The sequence below is a fragment of the Echeneis naucrates genome, chromosome 2 (genome assembly GCF_900963305.1).
Source record: "Echeneis naucrates chromosome 2, fEcheNa1.1, whole genome shotgun sequence".
In the NCBI taxonomy this organism is placed as follows: Eukaryota; Metazoa; Chordata; class Actinopteri; order Carangiformes; family Echeneidae; genus Echeneis; species Echeneis naucrates.
In genome coordinates, this window is record NC_042512.1 from 12,401,811 (window position 1) to 12,415,292 (window position 13,482).

Genomic DNA, 13,482 nt, shown 5'->3' on the forward strand with positions numbered 1-13,482 from the left:
TTCATGGCTTCCTAAGCAAATAAGAAATAGTTGTAGCTATTATTTCTTTAAAAATCCTGAAAAAGAAATTGTCACTTGTGATGAATCCAGAATCCGGAATTTATGGGATGAAAAAGCAGCTCAAACTGGTTTGATGTCAGTTTAAAGACAGTGCTCTTCTGCCACCTGGTGACAAAAAAGTAAACCAGTCGGAAATATTTTTAGGATTTTTACTGATTTTTCTTCATGTGTGAAACCATAAAAAGAAAAAAGTGCATACTCAGGGAGAAGATAAACTCCAGCACAAACATAGAATAAGCGTGTTGCTTTTGTGTTACATTTAACAGAAAAAAACAGCTCTGACGTCAGTGTTGTGTAGCCTTGGCACATGTTGAATGAAGAGTTCAAGGGAAGTATAGAAAAAACAGGACGCTGTCAGATCAACAACTCATGTCCTGTACATTTGGCCTCCTCCTCAACAGAAAATGTTTACGTTCAAACAGCGAACATAAAGTCAAAAACAGTGGCAAGTCAGTTGCTTCTTAGTTGAAGAAAGTGATTGAGATAAATATTTTGAGGTCCCGTGTTGAGGGTGATGTCCTCAGTCTTTCAGACGCAGAGGACACTCAGGCACCTACAGCAGGACAGAATCAGATATTTTTAATCTACAGGGAGGAGTTAACCAGTGACACAGTCAGATTAGTGTTAAAAACTGTGTCCCGTCGGAAAAATGTGATTATTAAGAGTCCAGAATCTAAATTTGAATCCTCTGCACTTACCGTACTGATATGTGGACCTGGGCGGCGAGGGGAGCGTGTTGTGTGGATCGCCGGGGCTCTGTGGGCCGAGGGCTTTCTGACTGCGGAGACGTGACCTCTGCACGGCCAGCGCCACCGCCTGAGCAAACCTGGAGGGCCCGATGCTCGTCTTGTCCCGAGGCGCCGGTGCCGCTGAAGCCGACTCGTCCTGATGGCCGAATCCATTGCAGGCGGGGCTTACTGGTTCAGAAGCCGGCAGAGAGGAAGTGTTGCCGTCTTCCTGAGCCTCCTCCCTGACCTCCACGTCCTCACTGAAGAAGACAGGTGGAGGAGGGGGAGGGAAACTGTCCTCTTCTTCCAACTCCTCCTCCTCAACCTCCTTGTGGTCAGTGTCCGGGCCACACTGGTCCACGTCTGTGGGCCTGTGGAGAAACTCTGAGTCGACCTGACCATCATCACTGCAGCCTGACAGTCCAGCTGCTGCCACCTCAGATCTGACTTCAGATTCATCTTCATCTTCTCTCTGCCCTTCATCAGTGTCTCTGTCCTCAGACAGAGGTGACTCTGGACAGGACCGACCTCTATCATGTGGCGGTGGTGGAGAGTCTGGTCCATCAGGAGCCTGGATCTCCTGACAGGGCAAAGGTGTTTCAGTCTCGGCTCCGTCTCCATCAGGGGGGTACGAATCCTCCTCTTCCTCAGGAGAAGCCTCAGTCTCTGGGTTTTTTTCTTCTGTTGCCCAGCACTGGTCGGGGACATCCTCACTGGGTTCTGGGTCATTGGACGTATACTTCTTAGAGGGAATCACTTTGAACGTGGTCATTCCTTTCTTCTGAAGAGGATCCTCCCACTCGGGGTCGGTGGGGAGGTTGGACTTCACAACAGACTCGAGTTCCACACAGAAGCCCCTGTTTTCTGGACTCTTTGGAGTCATGGACGCGAAGGGGACGCTGGATAACTTTGAGAAAGTGGCCGAGCTCCTCAAATGCCTGACCAGAGTTCCTTTGGAGATGGAGGATGTCAGGATTTTGGCAAGAGCACAGCGGGCGTCCGATAAGTCCTTCCCTCGAAACGAGGGTAGATACGGATCGAATGATGGACGTGAGGAGGATGAGGATGAAGGCGTTTGTGATGGATGAGGTGATGAAGATGAGGACACCGATAGGCTTCCAGAGTCTGACTCATCACTTTCTCTCAGCTCCTCCGGTGTGATCGGAGAGTCTGCCGTCCCTGGAGAGACAGGAGACAGTAAAATGGACACAGTTTTTCAAATTCAGGATCTATACAGAAAGACAGAAGAACAGAGGCAAATCTGTTGTATTAAATTATCTTTCAATTTATTTTTAATTTAAAGAGATGCAGAAAGATAGATCAAAGGCATTTAATATAAAAGTTAGTGTTACATTTAGATCCAATGAACATTTATTACAAAAAAGCTTGTAAACTTGTCATCTAGAGTTTTGCTTTTAAAGCATGAACATTAAAAGTTTAAATATAAACCAAAACATTAGTGTAAAATCAGTACAGTCACAGCTATAGATTATAAAAAAGGTGATTATGGGAAGAAAACATTTATTGTTGTATCCACCAAATGTGACGATTCATTTCTGAAATATGACTATTGAATCAAAGGCACAGCAATTAGGCTACAAGATCCGATCAATGGGAGGAAAAAGAGACAAGAAAAGCAGTGAAGCTGGACAAAACCTGTGACGAAGAGCAGAAAACTAATCAGACACAGGACACATAAATAGGATTAAAGTTCAGCAGGCCACAGTGAGACACATCCATAGAAGCAACTAAGACGGGAAGGAGGAAGAGGCCGACACAGGAGGAGGGAAGGAGGCAGCAGCAGCAGCCCTCAGTCAGAGTCTGTAAGCAGGGAGGAGAGAGAGCTCGGCTTTAGGGCAGCGACTGTCACTCAGAAACTTTCCTTATCAAAAAAAAAAAAAACAAAACTTCCCGTTTAAAATGGAAGCTTTTACATTTTCCAACTTTGGCACATGCTGACTGTGGAAGTGTAGGAGGAGCAGGGGTGTGTTTAATGATCAGCAACTCTTGGCTGGGAGTTGTTTTTCCAGCCTGGAAGTGACAACGACTCAGCAGGGAGTGAACTAAGACACCAACACTGCCGAGGGCATCTAAATCAGATAATCACATCCCTCTCAGAAAAGAGAAAGTGCTTTCAAACTTCATTTTCTTTTAAGGCATTTTGCAACGAAGCATTCTTCACATAATTATGGTTTCCTAATAACCTGAGTCTTATAACAGAATGACCATAGTCCTTTCAGCCGATCAGTGAAAAGGAGCCCCACTCAGAGAGAAGCTGAGTCCAGGAGATAAAAGCATGTCAGACAGACTCGTACAGGCGAATGAGAGCTTGCACAATAAAAGGATTTATCTTCGAACACACTGAAGCCAATCTGTTGTATGAACAAGACTGTGGGTCACTTTAATTGCCCTGAACAGGGTTAAATTGTTCGTGCTGATAAAGGCGGTGTTTTGTGCTGGATTTAACTGCTAAACCTAATATGTGATGGTATTCGCTTTGACATTTTAATCTTGATTTAACTTCAATCTCCTGACCCTGACTGAGGCTGGAAGGATCGGCAGATAAAAGAATCCCCCCCCCCCACCCGCCTCCCTTTCCACTCCAAACCCGTTTGATTTGAACTGAAATACTGTAAAAGGTCAATTGGGATTATTCTACAAGCAATTTTTCATCTGCCGCTTCAACTGCGGCCACCAGATGGCAAACTAAGCAGGAAGTGGGATCGGGCAGCATTTATTCAGCTCATCTTATTATCAATAAAAAGGTCATCGATGAAGACTTTACCTTTCACCTGCGTGTCTTCCAGCAGCTCCGGGTGTGTGTTCACACAGGGAGGCGGGGGAGGGGCCCTCTTCTTCGTAGTCTTTAAGGTCAAGTCTGCCGAGGTCTCCTGAGACAGAGTTATCCTGTTATTTTCCACGTTTCGTTGGGGGAAGAACAGGAAGGAAAAAGAAAGAAAAGTAGGAAAGAGGCTCGTACCTGCGGCCCTCTGAGAAGGCAGCTGCTGAGGTTGGCGGGGACGCTCTGTGAAGCACCCATGGGTGGCTGGGGGGCTCGTCTCTTCTTGGGCACATCAGCTGCCTGAGCGCTGGAGGAGCGAACATCCTGCAGCTTCATACCTGCTGCCTCCTGCTTATCCAGACCCGGAAACATCGGTCCACTTGTTGCTTCGCCCTACGAGGACAGAGATCTGATCAGACACGGGCAGACCGTATTTACCCGTCTTTGTTTACGTAAACCCGCCGCAAACGGGACGCAACAAACTTCCCACAGGCCGCGAACGCACCGTCTCGTGGCTTTTCTTCCTTCTTCTGAATAAGCAGAGTAACCCTGCGTTCTTCTTCTCCTTCTCCTTCTCTGGCAGGTCTAATGTAAAATGTGAAATACAGCAGTCAGTTCATGACAGCAGCGAAATCAGAAGAGAGGGTCCCCGTCCCCATGGCGTACCTGCATCGGGTGTCTTGCTTTGGGGCCGATGGTCAGCAGCGGTGTCTTTGGCGAACACTTCCCTCAGCCCGTGGTCGTTTAAGGTCTTGGTCAAGTCCAGTGGCTCTTTGGACTGAGGCTCTCTCAGTAAGACGGTCGTTTCTACTTTAAACTCACACTTGTCACACACCACTGGCAGGAGCAGCTCAAGGGGCACCCTGGGACTCACCCGCACCACGGCCTTATGGGATTTATTGTAGTTGATCAATAGACGCACAGTTGCCTGCAAAGACAAAAGACTTAAAGATGTATTCTTCGTAAAATGTTGTGTGTTCCAGTCTGATAGATAACAGAACCGTAAAATGTTTCTTATTTTTTAACCACCTCTGGCATGTACGGCCTCCTGTTCTTTTCCTCCACCCCTCTGGGCTTCAGCACAATCTTCTCAGCTTCCAGAGAGCCAATCGGAGAGTTCGGCTTGAAGCTGACGACGTTCTTGTTCGGTGAGAGAACCTCGACGGTGTAGTCTGATGGATTCAGGTGGTAAGTTGCACAAAGTGTCACCAGTAAATCCATCACTGGTTTGCTGGGGAAAGGAGAAGACCGATGCTCATTCCAGGGGGGGGGGGGACAAAAAGTACATGGACATGCTCAATAAAAGGAAAATATGGCCCACCTTCCAGGCACCAGGGTGTTTTTCTCCAGCCCCCCCGGCAGGACCACAGACAGAGAGCGATCCCTCTCCAGTGGATTCTCCTGCTCATCCATCTCAAAAGCACCTGAAGCGAGCTGAGGGACCAAACCAGGATCTGCGGCCGTTCCACTGTCAGGTGAACCTCCTGAGAGCAAACAAGCAAGAGATTTATATGTTATATGTCATACATTTGTTTGAAACATTGCAGAGGGCTGAAGGTCTGACGTTCACCCCCGTGCTGTAAAAATCTATGATTCACTGTGAGGCTGCAACTGCCGACAGATTATTTCCTCTATTAAACCGATAACATCAGAACAGTCCAGAGAAGAGTACTGGGATTTTTGTTTAAATGCAAATATATTCAGTCTCTTATCAGCGCAGATGGAAATATGACATTTATGAATGTGATTTACTAGAATTCTTCACTTTTGCATTAAAAGGTTAGACTTTTTTTTTTTAACGCAGCCTGTTTGAGGAATTTATCACTCGAATTAACTCAGATTTAGTCAAGCAGACGTTGAATGAGTTTAACTTTAAGGCATTTGTTGATTTCAAGCCTCTAAAATGCTAAAGTGTGACGAATCTAAAGTTTAGCGGAGGAGCCTCGGTCTCCAACGGGACACAAGACAACACAAATGCAACACAACTCTGACAAACGGATTTGCGATTCCAGATTAGTTGTTGTCCGGTTTTCTCGGGCTGGTGTCGGCCCTCACCTTTGACCCCCACCCCCCCCCGGTCCTTCTCACACTTTGATCCGTCGACGCCCTCCGTCTATTTTCGGCGGCGCGTCCCCGCGAAACAGCTGCGGGGATCTGCTTATCAACACGCGCGTGCGCGTGCCCGCCCCGGCGCGAGCGCGCACGTACAAACAAAACCTAAATTCACTTGTCAGTTTACCTGCAATCAGCCAAATGAAATTGGAAGAATGAATGTTACATGAACAAACTGCAATCAGAATGAAAATGTATTTAATGTGTATAAATGACTGCTGTTTAGCTGTGAAACCTTTTCACTTACTTTGGTAACACTAAATATTATGCAACATAAATCCATCTCCTCCTCCAGTAGATTGTCTATTAATTCCTACTGTCCTCTCATTTGTCCGGTTCAATAACAATATAATAAATGAATGATTTCTCGCTGCGCTGGTTGTCATACATTGGATGAACTCAATGATGGAAGCGTAAAACGTCGCCTTGGTGCAGGCCAGAGATCCGTCCAGGCAGTAATGCTCAGTCCCAAAGAAGCTTACAGTTTCTCCTGGAAGGGGGATTAGTCCCTCCATGTTCAGAGACGCTTCATCCAGTACACACTCAGGCATCTGTGGTTGTTGAATGTTGCACTGACCTGTGTCTGCAGACTGTTTCCATTCTCCTTCAGCTCTTCTCTGTTGGGCGGCGGGAGGAGAGGGGATGAGGAAGGAGGACTGAGGGTTCTTTCCTCTGCGATCCCTGTTTAGCAGAGCAGGCTGCCACACCTACAGGGCCTGCCCAGTCATGTGACCGCACTTTGCATCGCCTGTGTGTGTGTGTGTGTGTGTGTGTGTGTGCACTTTGTGGGTGGGGATCTACAAGGATATTAACATTGTAACCAGTCTGCAAAGTGAAACCTCCTCTCCAAACACATCCACGTGTAAATAATACACCAGTTAATTTGTACAGTTGAATGAAACTTGCACTCAGCGGTGGGTCCACATTTAAACTCATTCCTCTGCCCTGACAGCCACAGTTTGGCTCCAAAGGAACACCACTTTCTTTCCAACTACTGATCTCTCGCATCTTCTCGTGTAACCAGCCGAATGAAACAAGTTGAGGTCTTGACGCATTCAGCTTCACTTCAGTTCTTTTTTTTTTTTTTTTTTTTTTAGCGGATTTAGTGGCTTTTCAGAGATAACGTCTGGTGTCCCGTGAATGAATCAGATCGATGTTATCTGTGCAGCTCGGGATTCATCTGCATGCCGTCCGTGAGCAGAGACAGGCAGTTAGGTGGGAGTTTTAATCAAATGAAGCGCAGGGAACACGTGTCCACACCGACTGTAATCTTGTAATCTCATTGTGAAGTCTGTCAGCGGACACTCAACGAGCATAACTGTGTGGCTGTCTCGGTTAATGAACTTCTTTTGGTGACTAACCGATGAACAGAAAGCCTGTTAGTCACACACACACTTTGTGTTAGCACAGCTTGAACTCCAACATCAGATCAGCAGGTAGAAGGTGTTAAACGGAGGCAGATTCACTTCAGGCCTATATGGCACAGATTCCTCAGCTACAGCTGACGAGCTTCATGTTTCCCGTCGAAGGAAATTGAAATGGCAACAACGTGATTTCATTTCCCAGTGATATCCTCTGTTAACATTCACGCTGGCTCCTGTAAACCACGTTTTTGAATAGAATCACGTAAACTCAGGAAGTGTTGGGGTTTTTTGTTTTTTTTAATCACCTGGCACTGCATATTCTGAGAAATAACCCGTCCGGGTTTATCTGTGTTGCACAGCTTTTCTTCTGTTGTCCTGCAGGCTGAAGAAAGCTCCTAAATTCATCACCCATCTTCTAATGAAACACGCAGCTGCCAGAGAGGATGACGGCAGACCCGTTCACTCTGCGGAGGATCACCGAGGAGGCTGACCATTTTGTTTGAATCCTTCCCACAATAAACCCGAAAAATCCGGTAAATATAGTCAAGCAATCTCATTGTGATCATGGACTCTTACACTTGTGTTGACGTTGCATCTGCAGCTATGAAAAAAGAAAATTTTACAGATCTTTCTAAGGAAAAATATCCTATTTTGTTAATCCTTCAGACCTTTGTGTTGGATTCCTAATGAATAATATTTTATTAACATATATTGAAGCAGGTAAAGTTGAATTTCCAACATGGATAAAGTCAGTGAAACAAACTGAGAGTATTATCCATTACACACAGTATATACTGATCAAAAGCATAATTATGGTCTTTGTAGCTTATCAGGAAAATACAGTGAATAATAGCTATCATTTTCTGCCTAGGCGGAGGACATTGAAACTGAATCAAAATGCGAAGATGAACCTAATATTTTTGCATATCATCTGCAAATCGTGTGTAGATTAGTCAGTTTGCAACTCAAAGCTAAAGGGCGTTTACAGGCAGGTGTTATTCAGCACATCAAACCAACCAAAGGAGGCAGAGCTTGTGTTTCTCCTGGCCTTTGGGTGATATCGCTCTCTCTCATGTACAGTTCCGATGAAGAAACGAACAAACTTATGAGAAAGTTCAGCCTTTAAAAGTGTGTTTTCATCTGTGTTGGCATGTTGAAGTGAAACTTCCTGCGCTTGTGTGAGAGTGACATGCAACATTGAGCTCAAGGGTGTGTCTCTGACTCTCTCTGTGGTCAACTCTCATTTTCATTTCCCCCCCACAGAGTTTACTGAACCATTCAAATCGCATCCATAAATTTATAGGACGCACTTTTTACGACGCGCAAACTTCAGTTGGCTGTTGTGATGCTCGTTGTGATGACCTGTCGCCTGTTGTGTTACTGTGACTTCAGGGCTCAACCACAGAGGTAACAGTGCGTGGGTGTCATTTCAGCCTTTGTCCAGCAGATGGCATGAATTCACAAGAAAAACTGGGCACGGACTCTCCTCCAATGTGGTCTCCACGTGAGCTCAACTTCCTGTCACCTTAACGTCCACATGAACTAAATCCTGACTTTGACATTAATGTCATCCTTTTAAAAAATAAAAATAAAAAATCTCTAAGATAAAAGTATTAAACTTGCCCTTATGTTAAGTCAAGACCTGGCCTTTTATTAGTATGAACATGCATCTCATAGATTCAGAAATCTTACAGTCAGTAATAGATGAATTTAACTTCTAAAAATACAATAGACTATAGCTGGGGCTCCATTATTATCACCTTTAACTTGGATATCATTTAGGACCTAAAATAAGTTGAAGGTGAAGCCCATGTCGTGTATGTTCGAATAATCCCATTAGTCCAATAGAAAGTAAATAATTTACATTTAAACCGGACACAAATTCAGATTTCATTTGGATAAATACGATAGATTATTATATCAAAGGCGGAGCGGCTACCAAAATAACAGAGCTGTGAACTTTTAAATCAAAGCAGAGCTGTTTCAGGAGAACTCATGAGTGTGCCGTTTTCTTTGGAACAACAGGTTGGCTGTGTGTGATCCATCCAGGCCATCTTGCGACAGTCGCAGCTCTGAGGACATTCACTCCCAGCCTGCGATGCCTCACCAACCGGAAGCGCGGATTGATTTCTCCATGGCAATCACGGGCAGCTAAAAAAAAAAAAAAAAGGAAGGAGAAGAAGAAGAAGGGGGGGTAGAGGGAAAAAAAAAACCCTGAAGAAATTCAAAGTAGGCTTATTATGTGATAATCCGCCATCCGTCGGACGGGATTTTTCAGCCGGAGACGGTTTTAGACCTTGATCTGGCAGAGAGGCTGAGAATAAAGGATTGTTGTTCCGGAGATGAGATCTACCTTCAAGGTCTCCACCTGCTGAGCACCCCGATGGTGGTGAGTCTGAATCTTTTGGACAAGCTTCACATTTAACCAAACACACAGAGCAGCTGGAACCCAGTCATAGAAGTATTTTTGTTTTACACCAAAGCAGAACAACAAGGATCATTATATCTTCTTTTTTCTTTTTTTTTTTTTTTTTAAGTAATTTATCTCCGCTAATGGCGCGTAAAAGGCGCAGCGGGTCGTATTTTTGGACGTATTCGCCAAAATTGTTTGAACGGACAGAGCGCCGTTTCCCTTCATTTCCAAACAATCAAAAATACATAGAAATAACCTCAAATCAAATAGGATTTCTTTAGCCCCCCCCCCCATCCACTCCGACCCCCTTCGACCCCTTGGCAGGGAATAACCCTCATAATTACAGGCCTTTGGTGTGACATGTTCACTGAAATGACCAATTAAAAAGGGTTTGGAGTTAAACCAGGCGATCTGAGTAAATAAAAGATTTTATTCTGTTTGTAGGGGTGGTGTTCCCAGCAGAGACACACACATCTGGGGAGGACACGCCCAGACTCACTGAGACCCATTCACAGGTTTCTGTTGTGAACCTGTTACATCACTGAGCTTCGACACGCTTCTGGCGTCCTCATTAGAGTGTGTTGTTGCTCCAGGATTTGAAAGTGACTGCTAATCAAAGCGATGACGGTCCCGCACAGTTCGGGGACCAGAGGTTGAGCATCACTGGTTTCTAGGGGATGCAACTGGGAGGCTGTCTGTGTGCGTACGTGTGTGTGTGTTAATTTGGCTTCGCTGCCGATCAGCCAGTACGATGCGACAAGTGTCGATTGTCGGAGTCGTGGAGAAAAGGGGACATCATCATCAACATGGCGACAGCCCCGTCGGCTCTTTTTACGCAGGTAGCCTGCCGTCTTTCACCTGGAGACTCTTTATTTAGCGCTGATTTCTAATTAACATCGCCAGCTGGTGAGAAAACCAACATGGCAGCCTCAATAGAAAACACAGCGTGCCGTTGAAACGAATGCTGCTTCTCTGCCATTGCAGACAGGAGGTGAATAAAGTGCTTTCAGGTCACAGATGTGTATGGACATGGAATATGTGGCTGTAACTGTGTTATTATCAGGTGGCTTTCTGTGTGTCTTCCCAGGCAGCCATTGTTTCAGCACCATGGACAGCAGCGCCCCTTTGACACCATGTCAGCTCGGGTTTCAGTTATTCACATGTAATTTTGAGCAGCTGAGGTAGCCTCAGTGAGATCCACAGAACAAATGTCTCCAGAGAGATGCTGGGTGGCTGTTTGGTCTATTCAAAATGTCTGATACAGAGGTGGGCCTCCGTTTGTTTGTTTTCTGAAGCAGCTGCCCCCTTGTTTTTCCCCTGACGGTGGAAAAAGAGAAATGAACTGTTGTTTTATGCTGGTGGACACTCGGAGGAGGATATCATGCATTTAAAGACAAGTCCATGTTTTTAGTACTATCCTAAAACTCTTGTGAGCTGTTTTCTTTAAGCTGCGGTGGAGGAAGAGTAACCCAAAGATGGAGATCTGATTCAGATCTTTGCCTCAACTTTGGATGGCTTAATGTCAGCGGGGTCAGTTAACAGCTAAACCACCTCACGAAGCGTGATATAGATTGTGCATGAAGAATTGATGATATTGTTTGGACGGTGGACTGATGGCTCTTTTGCTTTTATCAGAAAAGGGACTGATTTTTTTATTTTTTTTGTTAGGATTAATTTTTTATTAGTGTTGTGTGAAAATACGTGGAGGGCTGAGATAATGTTTAAAAGCACTCTTGTATATGAGTTGAATTACTTAACACAGATAAAGTGCCAACTTTGCTGGCATCTTTCCAGTATGCCACATGATCTTTGACTCCAGGGTTGATAGCTGCAGCTCAGAGGTTGGTGTGGATGTTAGACCTACAGGGTCAATCAGCCTTCAGCACCCCCCCCCCCTCCACCCACCCTCATTCTAACACTAGACAAGCTGTCAGGTCTCACATCACAACAAGAGTCCCGGGGCAGTGTTTGAGACACAAGCAGATGGGTTTTATGTGACACCCCTATGGGAGAAGCTACAATTAATTCACACCTTATGGCTGAGTCTTTGAGCACAACGTTTGCTGGCTAGTGAGGCTAACCATTATATCACCCCTCCAGTGATATTTATACGTAGCTGTGATGTCTGCATCTTCTAATCCTTCTCCCAAACAGATGAAATGTCTGACAAGTCGTTTTTGAGACCAAGAGGTTTGTGCTTAAATTAAACTCTGTAGTTGCAGTTTTAATCACAAATGTTTGGAAAAGGTTGACCGCAAAATGATTTTCCTTTTCATAAAGCTGACTAATAAACTGCAGCATGAATTTTGACATCAACGTCGAGGAGAGTTAGTTGCTCTCATATGGTCATATGACATGAGACGGTGCTTCCTCAGTATATGGTGTTTACTCAGCTGTAAGGGAGCTATAGGTGTACAAACATCCCTTTATTCTGAGCATGTGGCAGCTCAAAAACATAATTAAACACACACTAAGATGAAAGCTCACCACTGAATTGAGAGCACTAAATGAACATTTTAGCTATTCTCTTTCCAAGAGTTAAATAAGAAGAGCGATACCTGTTTACCATGGATCTTAAAGCCAGTAGCTTAGCATCAAAGATTGCAGCCCAGCTCGCTGAGCTAAGCGCTTTAAACGGATTGATAGATATAGGTTTGTGTGACGGTGTCAAACTTCAACATAGGATCAAATTCCTTCTTTCCCTGCCGCTTCTTTTTTCCTCCATTTCCATTTGGAAGACACGAGAAAAAGTGCTGACTCAAGGAGACGTTTCTCTTGAGATTCTGCCAGAGGGGAGGCTCCTGTTTTCTGGGCCAGCCCAGAGTCTCCGGGGGACCGAGGTCCACCTGTGAGACCACAGAGGGCCGAGAGGCATCAAGGCTGCGCTGATAATGGCTCACCAGGGTTCTTTGGGCAGATCTTGTTTGTGTGCCTTCCATCTCCTCCCTGGGAGAACAGGATGGGCTTCTGGGTGTGAAGGGTGATGCAGGAGAGTGAGGCCTCACAGTGGGGAGCTGGCATTGCCGATAATTGGTGTTAGAAATAAAAATAAAAAAAAACAAACAAACCTACAAACAAACTAGATTAGTTTGTACTGAAAGCTGCTGTAAAAACAGTCAGCTCACTCATTTTTCTCTCACTTGAATTCATCCACTAATTAATTATGTAATAAAAAGGAAAGTGCTGCCTGTAAAAACTGCTTTCTCTGGGGAGAAAAATGTGCCAGTAAATAGACTGAAAAGGTTCTCATTGTTAAGTCTTGTTTGTCTTTTGCTCAGGCTGTCCACCTCAGCTGTTGTTGGCTATTTCTGTGTGTGTGTGTGAATCAACTGAAGGGGTGTCACCGACGTCAGACCCCATATTTATTGACTCTCTGAAGCCTTCGCTCTACCTGTGACCTCGCACTGCTTTGATTAAAACACTGATCCCAGAGGTCAGCACGGCACGCAGCGCATCGCTTTCATTTCTCCTCTGAAGATCAGAAAGGGGGAATAGGCCTTCTGCTCTGCTTCTGTTGCAAGAAGAAGGCGTATCCATATGTTAAACTTGTTGATTTGTCCTTTAATGATTCTGGACTGAGTCGGAGTCATCAGTCTTTGGTTATAAAACAGGCGCCATGTGCTCAAAGTGACATTAGTCACTCCATCAGCCATTTGCATGTGAAACATGACACCTTTCTTGTTTCCCCTCCAGCCTTTCAAACACATGTCTGTATCCTTGTGTTAGAACACACCTACCAGAGGAACGTTCAGGAAAATTGCTGGTTATATCCAGCCCCGGTTTGTGCCTCTCATCTATCAATACGATATTTGAGTCACATGTGATGCAAGTGAGCTTCAAAAACCGTGATGGTGCTGAACAAAGCTTAATTTAATGGAATGCATTTTATGCCTGACAGCAGCTTTAGAGTCCTTCCTTAATGTCACTTATCCATGCAAGGTTTAGGCTTAGGAAATGTCGACCTGACAAGGCAAAAGAACAGAATATTCTGATGACACCCTGACCCTCTCCCATCTCATTTCA

General features: G+C 45.0%; 2 protein-coding genes across 2 annotated transcripts in view; one reads left to right on the forward strand and one right to left on the reverse strand.

Annotated features, from left to right (window-relative positions):
• Window positions 1-12,480, reverse strand: LOC115050485 (cordon-bleu protein-like 1). The gene is made up of 11 exons (XM_029513322.1): window positions 12,360-12,480; window positions 12,218-12,305; window positions 6,260-6,363; window positions 4,892-5,054; window positions 4,600-4,801; window positions 4,237-4,498; window positions 4,076-4,155; window positions 3,769-3,963; window positions 3,574-3,679; window positions 759-1,967; window positions 1-613 (listed from the first exon to the last, which is right to left on the reverse strand). The coding sequence occupies exons 1-11, from the start codon at window positions 12,478-12,480 to the stop codon at window positions 606-608; spliced, it is 2,538 nt and encodes an 845-aa protein (XP_029369182.1). The 3' UTR covers window positions 1-605.
• Window positions 10,176-13,482, forward strand: part of LOC115055250 (sodium channel protein type 2 subunit alpha-like) — a 25,975-nt gene continuing 22,668 nt past the window's right edge. The window contains exon 1 of the mRNA XM_029520919.1: window positions 10,176-10,298. The gene's annotated coding sequence lies outside the window, so the exon portion shown is untranslated. The remainder of the gene's footprint in view (window positions 10,299-13,482) is intronic.

Excerpts from the sequence above, each read along its gene's own strand:
- LOC115050485 (XM_029513322.1), bottom strand. The coding sequence starts at position 12,480 with ATGCCAGCTCCCCACTGTGAGGCCTCACTCTCCTGCATCACCCTTCAC. Across the intron at positions 4,499-4,599 it reads GGAGGCCGTACATGCCAGAG|GCAACTGTGCGTCTATTGAT; the intron begins GTGGTTAAAAAA and ends TTGTCTTTGCAG. Across the intron at positions 3,680-3,768 it reads GCCTTCTCAGAGGGCCGCAG|GAGACCTCGGCAGACTTGAC; the intron begins GTACGAGCCTCT and ends ACTCTGTCTCAG.